The sequence below is a fragment of the Heptranchias perlo genome, unplaced genomic scaffold (genome assembly GCF_035084215.1).
Source record: "Heptranchias perlo isolate sHepPer1 unplaced genomic scaffold, sHepPer1.hap1 HAP1_SCAFFOLD_216, whole genome shotgun sequence".
NCBI classification, from domain to species: Eukaryota; Metazoa; Chordata; class Chondrichthyes; order Hexanchiformes; family Hexanchidae; genus Heptranchias; species Heptranchias perlo.
Window position 1 is genome coordinate 266,755 of NW_027139230.1, and position 15,274 is coordinate 282,028.

The 15,274-nt window shown below is 46.8% G+C and overlaps 1 protein-coding gene across 1 annotated transcript in view; it reads right to left on the bottom strand.

Annotated features, from left to right (window-relative positions):
• The window catches only part of LOC137310100 (nuclear GTPase SLIP-GC-like), a 177,471-nt gene that overhangs the window by 106,008 nt on the left and 56,189 nt on the right, over window positions 1-15,274 (bottom strand). Inside the window, exon 7 of the mRNA XM_067978059.1 lies at window positions 10,344-10,571. Within this exon, the coding sequence (XP_067834160.1) occupies window positions 10,344-10,571 (228 nt within the window). The remainder of the gene's footprint in view (window positions 1-10,343; window positions 10,572-15,274) is intronic.

Below are 15,274 nucleotides of genomic sequence, written 5' to 3' on the forward strand. Positions count from 1 at the left end.
CCACTGTACACCTCCCTCCAGTCCGAAAAACAACCGTTCACCACTACTCTCTGTTTCCTGTCACTTGGCTCATTTCATATCCATGCTGTCACTGTCCCTTTTATTCCGTGGGCTTGAACTTTGCTGACAAGCCCATTACGTGGCACTTCATCAAACGCCTTTTGGAAGTCCATATACTCCACATCAACCGCATTGCCCTCATCAACACTCTGTTACTTCATCAAAAAATCTCAAGTTAGTTAAACACGATTTGCCTTTAACAAATCCGTGCTGGCTTTCCCTAATCAATCCACACTTGTCCAAGTGAGTATTGATTTTGTCCCGGATTATCGTTTCTAAAAGCTTCCCCACCACCGAAGTTAAACTGATTGGCCTGTAGTTGCTGGGTTTATCCTTACACCCTTTGTTGAACAAGGGTGGAACATTTGTAATTCTCCAGTCCTCTGGCACCACCCCTATATCTAAGGAGGATTGGAAGATTATGGCCAGTACATCCGCAATTTCCACCCTTACTTCCCTCAGCAACCTAGGATGCATCCCATCCGGACTGGGTGACTTATCTACTTTAAGCACAGCCAGCCTTTCTAGTACCTCTTCCATATCAATTTTTAGCCCATCCAGTAGCTCAACTACCTCCACTTTCACTGTGATTTTGTCAGCATCTTCTTCCTTGGTAAACACAGATGCAAAGTACTCATTTAGTACCTCGGTCATGCCCTCTGCCTCCATGAGTAGATCTCCTTTTTGCTCACTAATCGGCCCCACCCTTCCTCTTACCACCCGTTTACTTAAGAACATAAGAAATAGGAGCAGGAGTAGGCCAATCGGCCCCTCGAGCCTGCTCCGCCATTCAATAAGATCATGGCTGATCTGATCCTAACCTCAAATCTAAATTCATGTCCAATTTCCTGCCCGCTCCCCGTAACCCCTAATTCCCTTTACTTCTAGGAAACTGTCTATTTCTGTTTTAAATTTATTTAATGATGTAGCTTCCACAGCTTCCTGGGGCAGCAAATTCCACAGACCTACTACCCTCTGAGTGAAGAAGTTTCTCCTCATCTCAGTTTTGAAAGAGCAGCCCCTTATTCTAAGATTATGCCCCCTAGTTCTAGTTTCACCCATCGTTGGGAACATCCTTACCGCATCCACCCGATCAAGCCCCTTCACAATCTTATATGTTTCAATAAGATCGCCTCTGATTCTTCTGAACTCCAATGAGTAGAGTCCCAATCCACTCAACCTCTCCTCATATGTCCACCCCCTCATCCCCGAGATTAACCGAGTGAACCTTCTTTGTACTGCCTCGAGAGCAAGTATGTCTTTTCTTCAGTATGATGTGGAGATGCCGGTGATGGACTGGGGTTGTAAACAATTTTACAACACCAAGTTATAGTCCAACAAATTTATTTTAAATTCCACAAGCTTTCGGAGGCTTCCTCCTTCCTCAGGTGAACGGTGTGGAAATGAAATTTTCGAATCCTTCGCATTTGAAAATCACAGAACAATGCCTGGTGATTACTGCCTTGGCAACGGGCAGTAATCACCAGGCACTGTTCTGTGATTTTCAAATGCGAAGGATTCGAAAATTTCATTTCCACACCGTTCACCTGAGGAAGGAGGAAGCCTCCGAAAGCTTGTGGAATTTAAAATAAATTTGTTGGACTATAACTTGGTGTTGTAAAATTGTTTACAATTTTCTTAAGTATGGAGACCAAAACTGTATGCAGTATTCCAGGTGCGGTCTCACCAATACCTTATATAACTGCAGCAATACCTCCCTGTTTTTATATTCTATCCCCCGAGCAATAAAAGCCAACATTCCGTTGGCCTTCTTGATCACCTGCTGCACCTGTATACTAACTTTTTGATTTTCTTGCACTAGGACCCCAGATCCCTTTGTACTGCAGTACTTTCCAGTTTCTCGCCATTAAGATAATAACTTGCTCTCTGATTTTTCCTGCCAAAGTGCATAACCTCACATTTTCCAATATTGTATTGCATCTGCCAAATCTCCGCCCACTCACTCAGCTTGTCTATATCCCCTTGCAGGTTTTTTATGTCTTCCTCACTCTCTACTTTCCCTCCCATCTTTGTATCATCTGCAAACTTTGATATGTTACACTCGGTCCCCTCCTCCAAATCGTTAATATAGATTGTAAAGAGTTGGGGACCCAGCACCAACCCCTGCGGAACACCACTGCCTACTGGTTGCCAGTCCGAGAATGAACCATTTATCCCAACTCTCTGCTTCCTGTTAGATAACCAATCCTCCACCCATGCCAGAATATTACCCCCAATCCAGTGATTCTTTATCTTGAGCAATAATCTTTTATGTGGCACCTTGTCGAATGCCTTCTGGAAGTCCAAATACACTACGTCCACTGGTTCCCCTTTATCCACCCTGTATGTTATGTCCTCAAAGAACTCAAGCAAATTTGTCAGACATGACTTCCCCTTCGTAAAGCCATGCTGACTTTGTCCTATTAAATTATGTTTATCCAAATGTTCCACTACTGTCTCCTTAATAATAGACTCCAAAATTTTACCCACCACAGATGTTAGGCAAACTGGTCTATAATTTCCAGCCTTCTGCCTACTACCCTTTTTAAATAAGGGTGTTACGTTAGCAGTTTTCCAATCTGCCGGGACCTTTGCCGAGTCCAGAGAATTTTGGAAAATTATTACCAAAGCATCCACAATCCCGACTGCCACTTCCCTCTAGACCCTAGGATGTAAGCCATCAGGTCCAGGGGATTTATCCGCCTTGAGTCCCATTAATTTACTGAGTACCAATTCCTTAGTGATTTTAATCGTATTTAGCTCCTCCCCCCCTCGAGCCCCCTGTTTGTCCAGTGTTGGGATATTCTTAGTGTCCTCTACCGTAAAGACTGAAACAAAATATTTGTTCAGCATTTTTGCCATCTCCATGTTTCCCACCATTAATTTCCCGGTCTCATCCTCCAAGGGACCTATGTTTGCCTTAGCCACCCTTTTTCTTTTTATATAACTGTAGAAACTCTTGCTATCTGTTTTTATATTTTTTGCTAATTTATTTTCATAATCTATCTTCCCTTTCTTAATCAATCCTTTAGTTACTTTTTGCTGTCTTTTGAAGACTTCCCAATCTTCTATCCTCCCACTAAGTTTGGCTACCTTATATGTCCTTGTTTTTAGTCGGATACTATCCTTAATTTCTTTACTTAGCCACGGGTGGCTGTCATTTCTTTTACACCCTGTTTTCCTCAGTGGAATATATTTATTTTGAAAGTTGTAAAATAACTCCTTAAATGAACACCACTGCTCATGTACCGTCTTACCCTTAAATCTATTTTCCCAGTCCCCTTTAATCAATTCCGCTCTCATACCATCATATTTATACACCTATAGAAGACTTTTGGATTCCCTTTAATGTTAGCCGCCAGTCTATTCTCAATCTTTGATTCAAATTGGCCCTCCTCCAATGGGAATATACCTAGACTGTACCCTAACTGTCTCCTCTTTAAAGTTTTGCCTGCCAATCTTGGATTCCAATTCGCCCGGGCCAGATCCATTCTCAACCCACTGAAATTAGCCCTCCTCCAATTAAGTATTTTTACTCCAGATTGCTCCTTATCCTTTTCCATAACTAATCTAAACCTTATGATACTATGATCACTGTTCTCTAAATGTTCCCCCACTGACACTTGCTCCACTTGACCCACCTCATTCCCCAGAACCAGATCCAGCAATGCCTCCTTCCTCGTTGGGCCGGAAACATACTGATCAAGAAAGTTCTCCTGAACACACTTCAAAAATTCCTTCTCCTCTCTGCCCCTTACACTGTTACTATCCCAGTCTAAATTAGGATAGTTGAAGTCCCCCATTATCATTACTCTGCAGTTCTTGCACCTCTTTGTAATTTCCCTGAAAATTTGCTCCTCTATCTCCTTCCCACTAGTTGGTGGCCTATAGAATATACCCAGTAATGTAATGGCACCTCTATTGTTTCTTAATTCTAACCAAATAGATTCTGTCTTTGACCCCTCCAGGACATCCTCTCTCTCCAGCACTGCTATATTAATCAATACTTCCAACCCCCCCTCCCCCTCCATTCTTTCCTTCCCTATCTTTCCTGAACACCTTGTATCCAGGAATATTTAGTACCCAATCCTGCCCTTTTTTGAATCAGGTCTCCGTTATCGCCATGACATCATATTCCCATGTGGCTATTTGCACCTGCAGCTCACCAACCTTGTTTATCACACTTTGTGCGTTTACACACATGCACTGTAAACCTATCTTAGACCTTGTATTCTCTCATAGTCTGATCCCACCTAATACTGTACTATTTCTGACTCTAGTGCTATCTATCTCTCCCAATCCTTTGTGCACCTTGTCTCTCCTTTCTAATGCTACATCCTGGTGCCCATCCCCCTGCCAAATTAGTTTAATCCCTCCTCCACAGCACTCGTGAACCTCCCCGTAGTCCTTTCTAAAGACCTTATAACCTGGAATATTTATCTCCCAGTCATGCCCAGCTTGTAGCCAGGTTTCAGTGATGGTCACTACATCATACCCTTTAAGCTGAATGTGTGTTTCTAATTCACTTGTTTTATTCCTTATGCTACGTGCATTTGTTTATAGAACTCTTAATTGGGCAGCAGACCCTGCCCTGCCCTTTTGCCCTGATGCTGTTTTTCTCACACTTTTAATTTATCACACTTCTTGAGGTCGATATTAACCTCCCCCTGAAGGGTGGGAAAGGGTCGAGGGAGAAGGTTAAAAATATAAAATCGCATAAGCTGACTCCAACTGCTGCCATTTTTATGGCGGTGGGTTCTGAGATGTGCCTGTGACCCGCGCTCGAGAGGTGGGACGGTTCATTATAATATTTAAATCAGGCGCCCACAGTGCAGTTGGGTGCCTGATTTAAATTTAACGCTGGCTGGCCGGGTTTCCCAGAGCTCGGAAAACCCGGCAGTGAAACGGAGATGGGAGCAGCCAGATCAAGAACGTAAATGCTTTTTATAGCACTGCCAGGAGGAGCAGGGCCTCATCGCCCGGCCCCTCAAGCAAATCTTCTGCCGTGATCGTGGCCTCTCCTCGCTGCCGCGATCTGCCGACCCCTCCCCCTCCGCCCCGCGATCTGCCGACCCCTCCCCCTCTGCCCCGCGATCTGCTGACCCCTCCCCCTCCGCCCCGCGATCTGCCGACCCCTCCCCCTCCGCCCCGCGATCTGCCGACCCCTCCCCCTCTGCCCCGCGATCTGCCGACCCCTCCCCCTCCGCCCCGCGATCTGCCGACCCCTCCCCCTCCGCCCCGCGATCTGCCGACCCCTCCCCCTCCGCCCCGCGATCTGCCGACCCCTCTCCCTCCGCCCCGCGATCTGCCGACCCCTCCCCCTCCGCCCCGCGATCTTTCCCGATTGCCGGGGGCCGTCCCCAAGGGTTCCCGGATGCGACCTTCTAACGCAGACTTTCCTGCACAGCAGCCGGTTCGCCTCTCAATCTCTCTGGCTGCCGGGCGGGAAACCAAATTAAAAAATTATCAGGAGTTCCTGCTGTTAAATTCGGCAGGACTTTCATGTTCCCGGGGTTTCCCCCGCAAACACGCTCCTTCCCCGCAAATATTGGGGTCACTGTTTTTCATCACTCCTGATGTATTTTTAGCAGTTATTTTGCTATCATTTCCGATATTTTTTTCTGAACCTGAAGTATTTATTTTATCTCTAACACTATTTATGATCTGGACTTCGCTCTCATCCTTTTCTCTTATCTTTAGGCTATTTTCATATTATTTCTGCCTGAGCCCTCACCCCCCACCTCCCCCCTCCACTTTCTACAGCCCTATTTATCCTTTCAGCTCCGACCTTGGCCTATAACACAGGCACAGAAATACATAGCTGCAGTGACAGAGAGAGAGAAAGAGAAGAAAGACTTGCATTTATACAGCGCTTTTCATGACCTCAGGATGTCCCAAGCGCTTCACAGCCAATGAAGTACTTTTGAAGTGTCGTCACTGTTGTAATGTAGGAAACGCGGCAGCGAATTTGGGCACAGCAAGATCCCACAAACAACAATGTGATAATGACCAGATAATCTGTTTTAGTGATGTTGGTTGAGGGATAAATATTGGCCAGGACACCGGGGAATAATGCCGTGGGATCTTTTACGTCCACCTGAGAGGGCAGACGTGGTTTAACGTCTCATCCAAAAGACAGCACCTCCAACAACACAACTCTTCTTCAGTACTGCACTGGAGTATCAGCCTAGATTTTGTGCTCAAGTGTCTGGAGTGGGACTTGAATCCATGATTCTGACCCACTGAGCCACAGCTGACACCAAGAGAAAGCCTAACCATTAGTGAGACTATACGGACACAGAAACATGTAGCCACAAGGACAGAATCATAGAATCTCAAAGCACAGGAGGCCATTCAGCCCATCGTGCCTGTGCTGGCTCTTTGAAAGAGCTATCCAATTAGTCCCAGTCCCCTGCTCTTTCCTCACAGCCCTACAAATTTTTCCCCTTCAAGTATTCATCCAATTTCTTTTTGAAATATATTATTGAATCTGCTTCCACCGCCCTTTCATGCAGCGCATTCCAGATCATAACAACTCGCTGCATAAGAAAATTCTCCTCATCTCCCACTTGGTTCTTTTGCCAATCACCTTAAATCTGTGTCCTCTGGTTACTGACCCTCCTGCCGGTGGAAACAGTTTCTCCCGATCTACACTCTCAAAAGTCCTCATAATTTTGAACACTTCTATTAAATCTCCCCATAACCTTCTCTGTTCCAAGGAGAACAATCCCAGCTTGTCAAGTCTCTGCACATAACTGAAGTCCCTCATCCATGGTACCAATCTGGTAAATCTCCTCTGCACCCTCTCTAAGGCCTTGACATCCTTCCTAACGTGTGGTGCCCAGAATTGGACACAATACTGCAGCTGAGGCCTAACCAGTGATCATAGGATCAGAGAATTTTACAGCATCGAAGGAGGCCATTCGGCCCATCGTGTCTGCGCCAGCCAAAAAAGAGCTACCCAGCCTAATCCCACTTTCCAGCTCTTTTTAAATGAGTTGAGGGTTTCTGCCTCTCCCACCCTCTCAGGCAGTGAGTTCCAGACCCCCACCACCCTCTGGGTAAAAAAATTTCTCCTCAACTCCCCTCTAATCTTTCTACCAATTACTTTAAATCTATGCCCTCTGGTTATTGACCTCTCTGCTAAGGGAAATAGGCCCCTCATAATTTTATACACCTCAATTAAATCTCCCCTCAGCCTCCTCTGATTCAAGGAAAACAACCCCAGCCAATCCAATCTTTCCTCATAGCTAAAATTCTCCAGTCCTAGCAACATCCTCTGCACCCTCTCTAGTGCAATCACATCTTTCCTGTAATGTGGTGACCAGAACTGTACACAGTACTCTAGCTGTGGCCTAACTAGTGTTTTATACAGTTCCAGCAAAACCTCCCTGCTCTTATATTCTATGCCTTGGCTAATAAAGGAAAGTATCCCATATGCCTTCTTAACCACCTTATCTAACTGTCCTGCTACCATCAGGGATCTGTGGACATGCACTCCAAGGTCCCTCCCTTCCTCTACACTTCTCATTTATTGTGTATTTCCTTGCCTTGTTTGCCCTCCCCAAATGCATTACCTCACACTTCTGTGGATTAAATTCCATTTGCCACTTTTCTGCCCACCTGACCAGTCCATTGATATCTTCCTGCAGCCTACAGCTTTCCTCCTCACTATCAACCACACGGCCAATTTTTGTATCATCTGCAAACTTCTTAATCATGCCCCCACATTTAGATCTAAATCATTGATACATACCACAAAAAGCAAGGGATCTCGTACTGAGCCGTGCGGAACCCCACTGGAAACAGCCTTCCAGTCACAAAAACACTCGTCGACCATGACCTTTTCTTCCTGGCACTGAGCAAATTTTGGTTCCAACTTGCCACTTTCCCTTGGATCCCATGGGATTTTACTTTTCTGACCAGTCTGCCATGTGGGACCTTGTCAAAAGCCTTGCTAAAATCCATGTAGACTACATCAAATGCGCTACCCTCATCGACCCTCCTTGTTGCCTCCTTTATAAAACCTGATTTATAAAGGTTTACCATAATATAGCCAGAGGGAAAGAGAGCTTAGAGAACCACAGACAGAAAAACAAGACACAGTCACAGGGTCACAGAAAAACAGATTGGAGAGGAAGGGGCAGAGATAAGTGAGAGAGAGACAGAGACTAGCAAGACAGACTGGAGAGGGGTTAGAGAGAAACAGGGAGAGAGTAAAGAAAGATTGGAGAGAGATATAGAACGATCGAAGAAAGAGAGATTAATTACAGAAGCTGACATTTGATCAACAAAGGCGGACAAAGAGATGACAGAGGCTGACAGACAGTCAAACTTACAGACAAGAACAGACAAAAGCAGACAGTTCCACGGGTAACCTCAAGTTTGGGGTAATTTCTGTGATCGTAGAAAGGATGCAGCACGGAAGGAGGCCATTCGGCCCATTGAGTCCACGCCGGCTCTATGCACGAACAATCCAGCTCGTCCCACTCCCTCGCCCTATCCCCATAGCCCTGCAATTTTTTTCCTTTCAAGTTCCCTTTGAAGGCCATGATTGAATCTGCCTCCACCACTCCCTCGGGCAGTGCATTCCAGATCCCAACCACTCGCTGTGTAAAAAAGTTTTTCCTCATGTCACCTTTGGTTCTTTTACCAATCACCTTAAATCTATGTCCTCTGGTCCTTGACCCTTCCACCAATGGGAGCAGTTTCTCTCTATCTACTCTGTCTCGACTCTTCATGATTTTGAACACCTCGATCAAATCTCCACTCAACCTTCTCTGTTCCAAGGAGAACAATCCCAGCTTCTCCAGTCTATCCACGTAACTGAAGTCCCTTATCCCTGGAATCATTCTAGTAAATCTCTTCTGCACCCTCTCTAAGGCCTTCACATCTTTCCTAAAGTGCGGTGCCCAGAACTGGACACAATACTCCAGTTGTGGCCGAACCAGTGTTTTAAAAAAGGTTCATCATGACTTCCATACTTTTGTACTCTATGCCTCTATTTATAAAGCCCAGAATCCCGAATGCTTTTTTAACCGCTTTCTCAACCTGCCCTGCCACTTTCAATGATTTGTGCACATACACCCCCAGATCTCTCTGTTCCTGTATCCCTTTTAGAATTGTGCCCTCTAGTTAATATTGCCTCTCCTCGTTCTGCGTTAAATTTCATCTGCCACGTGTCCGCCCATTCCACCAGCCTGTCTATATCCTCTTGAAGTCTATCACTATCCTCCTCACTGTTCACTACACTTCCAAGTTTTGTGTCATCTGCAAATTTTGAAATTGTGCCCTGTCCACCCAAGTCCAAGTCGTTAATATATATCAAGAAAAGCAGTGGTCCCAGCACTAACCCCTGGGGAACACCACTGTACACCTCCCTCTAGTTCGAAAAACAACCATTCACCACTACTCTCTGTTTCCTGTCCCTTAGCCAATTCTGTATCCATGTTGCTACTGCCCCCGTTATTCCATGGGCCGCAATCTTGATGATAAGCCTACCATGGAGCACTTTATGAAAGTCCATATACATCACATCAACTGCACTGCCCCCATCTACCCTCTCTATTACCTCATCAAAAAACTATATCAGGTTAGTTAAACACAATTTGCCTTCAACAAATCCATGCTGGCTTTCCCTGATCAATCCACACTCGTCCAAGTGACTGTTAATTCTGTCCCAGATTATCATTTCTAAAAGTTTCCCCACCACTGAGGTTAAACTGACTGGCCTATAGTTGCTGGGTTTATCCTTACACCCTTTTTTGAACAAGGGTGTAACATCTGCAATTCTCTAGTCCTCTGGCACCACCCCCGTATCTACGGATGTTTGGAAGATTATGGCCAGTATCTCCGCAATTTCCACCCTTACTTCCCTCAGCAACCTAAGATGCATCCCATCTGGACTGGGTGATTTATCTACTTTAAGTATAGCCAGCCTTTCAAGTACCTCTTCTTTATCAATTTTTAGCCCATCCAGTATCCCAACTACATCTTCTTTTACCGAGACTCTTGCACCATCTTCTTCCTTGGTAAAGTACTCATTTAGTACCTCGGCCATCCCCTCTGCCTCCATGAGTAGATCTCCTTGATGGTCCCTAATCGGCCCAACCCCACTTTTTACTACTGTTTACTGTGCTCACAACCAGTAGAAGACAGGGATACAACACACTAACTCTGATTCTTCAGTCTTGTTCAAAAAATACCAACAGGACAGCAGTGAAAGTAAATTCTGAAACTCTTCCAGTTCCCTTTTGAACGTCATTGCTCAATTAAGTACTCACAGTGTCTTCAGATAAAGATTTCTTGTTGTTTTTGGGGATTTCTCGATAAATCTTCATTTTTAACAGTTCCTCATGGCTCTTCCCCAGACCGCAATCTCCATAAACAGTTTTCAGTTTTTTCTCTGCCATTTCAAATTCTTTTGTATCTCCATCTTCATCATCATCAGTGTCACTATTCTCCTCCTTCTCACACAACTTGACCAGAACTTTCAGTTCTTCATTCCACTCCTGCAATAAGAGTCATTTCCATTTCAGATTTCTGTGTTTACTTTTACTTAATCTTCATGTACAGAAAGTTTCCCAATTACATCATATCAAAATCAATGTCCTTCGAGACAGGACCATAAACGCAGTAATCAGCGCCAAAACATGCCTCACCTTCACAGCCCACTCAGAACATCAAACAGGACTATCGAACCAAACTCTACCCAACCCCATCCTATCTAAATCACTCTACTGTTAGAGATCAAGATCAAGAATTGGTAAAGGAATCTATCTTGTATGAAAATAATTTATTTAATTAATTTATATTATGTTCTGTAATTAAATCTTAGAGACACTAAATGAATACTTCATATCGGTCTTCACTAGAGAAGAGGATGCTGCCATTGGAATAGTAAAGGAGGAGGAGGTAGCGATATTGGATAGGATAAAAATAGATAAAGAGGAGGTACTTAAAAGATTGGCAGTACTCAAAGTAGAAAAGTCACCCGGTTCGGATGGGACGCATCCTGGGTTACTGAGGGAAGTGAGGGGGGAAATTGTTGAGGCTCTGGCCTTCCAATCCTCCTTAGATATGGGAGCGGTGCCAGAGGACTGGAGGATTGCCAATATTGCATCCCTGTTCAAAAAAGGGGAGAGGGATAAACCTGGTAATTACAGACCAGTCAGCCTATCGTCAGTGGTGGGGAAAGTTTTAGACAATAATCCGGGACAAAATTAATTGGCACTTGGAAAAGTCTGGGCCAATAAATGAAAGTCAGCACGGATTTGTGAAAGGAAAATCGTCAAAGAGCCAGCACAGCCACAATGGGCCGAATGGCCTAAACCTGTGCTGTACCTACTATGATACTAATTGATAGACTGCAAAAAAGGCTGACAGTGTCTGTACACAGATTAACCACAGCATTCTCCAAGACCAGCTGGCACATGTTTACACTTAGATTCACTTTATCAACCCCAACTGGAGATTCAGTTCTCTTTTTATGCCTTGCTGGCCCAAGCATTGATGCTTTCTGGCTGTGTGACTTTGGGAACATAATATTCAGCAGGCCTGGATCACTTTGATAGAGACTCAGTGCAGGAAATATGGGTGATGGGTTATGGCTCCAAAGGCCTATAGATTGGTGCAGCCTAGAAACAGCAGAAATGAGGTGAGATCATGAGCACGGGTGGGAAGAACTCAAAGGGGAAAAGTCATAGAATCAGCACGAAGGAGACCATTCGGCCCATCAAGCCCATGCCGGCTCTTTGAAAGAGCAATCCAGTTAGTCCCATTCCCTGCTCTTTCCCCACAGCCCTGCAATTTTTTCCCCTTCAAGTATTTATCCAATTCCCTTTTGAAAGTTATTGTTGAATCTGCTTCCACCGCCCTTTCAGGCAGCGCATTCCAGATTATAACAACTCGATGCATAAAAATTTTCTTTCTTATGTCGCCTCTGGTTCTTTTGCCAATCACTTTAAATAGAGCCTCTGGTTACCGACCTTTCTGCCATTGGAAACAGTTTCTCCTCATTTACTCTGTCAAAACCATTCATGATTTTAAACACCTCTATCAAATCTCCCCTCAACCTTCTCTGTTCTAAAGAGAACAACCCCAGCTTCTCCAGTCTCTCCACATAACTAAAGTCCCTCATCCCTGGTACTATTCTCGTAAATCTCCTCTGCACCCTCTCTAAGGCCTTCACATCCTTCCAAAAGTGCGATGCCCAGAATTGAACACAATACTCCAGCTGAGGCCTTGTTTTTGTACTCTGTGCCTCTATTAATAAAGCCCAGCATCCCATATGCTATTTTTTTAAACAGCCTTCTCAACTTGTCCTGCGACCTTCAAAGATTTGTGTACATTCACCCCCAGGTCTCTGTTCCTGCACCTCCTTTAAAATTACACCATTTAGTTTATATTGCCTCTCCTCATTCATCATCCCAAAATACATCACTTCACACTTCTCTGCGTTAAATTTCATCTGCCATGTGTCTGCCCATTTCACCAGTCTGTCTCTGTCCTCCTGAAGTCTGTTACTATCCTCCACATTGTTCACTACATTCCCGAGTTTCATGTCATCTGCAAACTTTCAAATTATACACTTTATACCCAAGTCCAGGTCATTAATATATCTCAAAAAGTATGAATTTATACCCAAGTCCAGATCATTAATATATCTCAAAAAGTATTAATATATCTCAAAAAGTGAATTTAAAATAAAATTGCTGGACTATAACTTGGTGTTGTAAAATTGTTTACAATTGTCAACCCCAGTCCATCACCGGCATCTCCACATCATATCTCAAAAAGAGCAGTGATCCCAATACTGACCCCTGGGGAACACCACTGTAAACTTCCCTCCAGTCTGAAAAATAACCGTTCACCGCTTACTCTCTGCTTTCTGTCCCTTATTCAATTTTGTACCCATGCTGCCACTGTCCCTTTCATCCCATGGGCTTTAATTTTGCTAACAAGCCTATTATGTGGCACTTTATCAATGTTCGTTAATTCTAACCAAATAGATTCTGTCTTTGACCCTCAACTATATCATCCCTTTCCAGCGCAAAATAGTTTCTTTGATCAATACTGGCACCCGACCCCACCAGCGCCCCCGCCACAACCCCCAACTTTCTATCCTTCCCGAGCTTTCCTGAACACCTTGTAGCCGGGAATATTAAGTACCCAATCCTCCCCTTCTTTGAGCCGGGTCTCTGATGTTGCCACTATATCATATTCCCATGTGCCCACTTGTGACTGCAGCTCACCAATCTTATTTTCCACGCTACCTGCATTTACGCACCTGCATTCCAAACCCATCTTAGATTGCCTCGCATTTACCCACTGTCCGATCTCCCCTATTTCTGAACCATTCTTTACTCTAATGATATTTGTCTATCCAAGTCCTCGATGCACCTTGAAATTGGAAGGAGACACAGAAAGAGAGGGAGAGATAGAGACAGAAGTAGAGAGAGAGAGTTGAGCTCAGCAGGCTGTAACCTGTTCCACTGCAACCGCAGTTCATGTAATCTCAATGTTGATTGTGAGTATGTCTGTTCATTTAACACTGATGTGGAGATGCCGGTGATGGACTGGGGTTGACAATTGTAAACAATTTTACAACACCAAGTTATAGTCCAGCAATTTAAAATAAAATTGCTGGACTATAACTTGGTGTTGTAAAATTGTTTACATTTAACACTGAGTAAACCTCTAAGTGTTTGACTGTGTATTCTTGGCACACAGACAGAACTGTCACTTCTGTCTATGATTCAAAATTCACATTCCTAACACTGCCTAACCCCACCCTGGATAGCGTGGGAGGGGGAAAATCGCTGCACGGCGCGTGGTGGGGGAGGGGAGCCACTGGACGGTGCGTGGTGGGGGAGGGGAGCCCCTGGATGGTGTGAGGGAGGAGGGGAATCATTGGACGGTGTGAGGGAGGAGGGGAATCACTGGACGGTGTGAGGGAGGAGGGGAATCATTGGACGGTGTGAGGGAGGAGGGGAATCATTGGACGGTGTGAGGGAGGAGGGGAATCATTGGACGGTGTGAGGGAGGAGGGGAATCATTGGACGGTGTGAGGGAGGAGGGGAATCATTGGACGGTGTGAGGGAGGAGGGGAATCACTGGACAGTGTGAGGGAGGAGGGGAATCACTGGACGGTGTGAGGGAGGAGGGGAATCATTGGACGGTGCGTGGTGGGGGAGGGGAGTCACTGGACGGCGTGTGGGGGGGGGAGGGGAGTCACTGGACAGTGCGTGGGGGGGGGAGGGGAGTCACTGGACGGTGCGTGGGGGGGGGAGGGGAGTCACTGGACGGTGCGTGGGGGGGGGAGGGGAGTCACTGGACAGTGCGTGGGGGGGGGAGGGGAGTCACTGGACGGTGCGTGGGGGGAGGAGGGGAGTCACTGGACAGTGCGTGGGGGGGGAGGGGAGTCACTGGACGGTGCGTGGGGGGGGGAGGGGGGGGAGTCACTGGACGGTGCGTGGGGGGAGGAGGGGAGTCATTGGACGGTGCGTGGTGGGGGAGGGGAGTCACTGGACGGTGCGTGGGGGGGGGGAGGGGAGTCACTGGACGGCGTGTGGTGGGGGAGGGGAGGGGAGTCAGTGGACGGTGCGTGGGGGGGGGAGGGGAGTCACTGGACAGTGCGTCGGGGGGGGGAGGGGAGTCACTGGACAGTGCGTGGGGGGGGGAGGGGAGTCACTGGACGGTGCGTGGGGGGGGGAGGGGAGTCACTGGACAGTGCGTGGGGGGGGGGAGGGGAGTCACTGGACAGTGCGTCGGGGGGGGGAGGGGAGTCACTGGACAGTGCGTGGGGGGGGGAGGGGAGTCACTGGACAGTGCGTCGGGGGGGGGAGGGGAGTCACTGGACAGTGCGTGGGGGGGGGAGGGGAGTCACTGGACGGTGCGTGGGGGGGGGAGGGGAGTCACTGGACAGTGCGTGGGGGGGGGAGGGGAGTCACTGGACAGTGCGTCGGGGGGGGGAGGGGAGTCACTGGACAGTGCGTGGGGGGGGGAGGGGAGTCACTGGACAGTGCGTCGGGGGGGGGAGGGGAGTCACTGGACAGTGCGTGGGGGGGGGAGGGGAGTCACTGGACGGTGCGTGGGGGGGGGAGGGGAGTCACTGGACAGTGCGTGGGGGGGGGGAGGGGAGTCACTGGACAGTGCGTCGGGGGGGGAGGGGAGTCACTGGACAGTGCGTGGGGGGGGGGAGGGGAGTCACTGG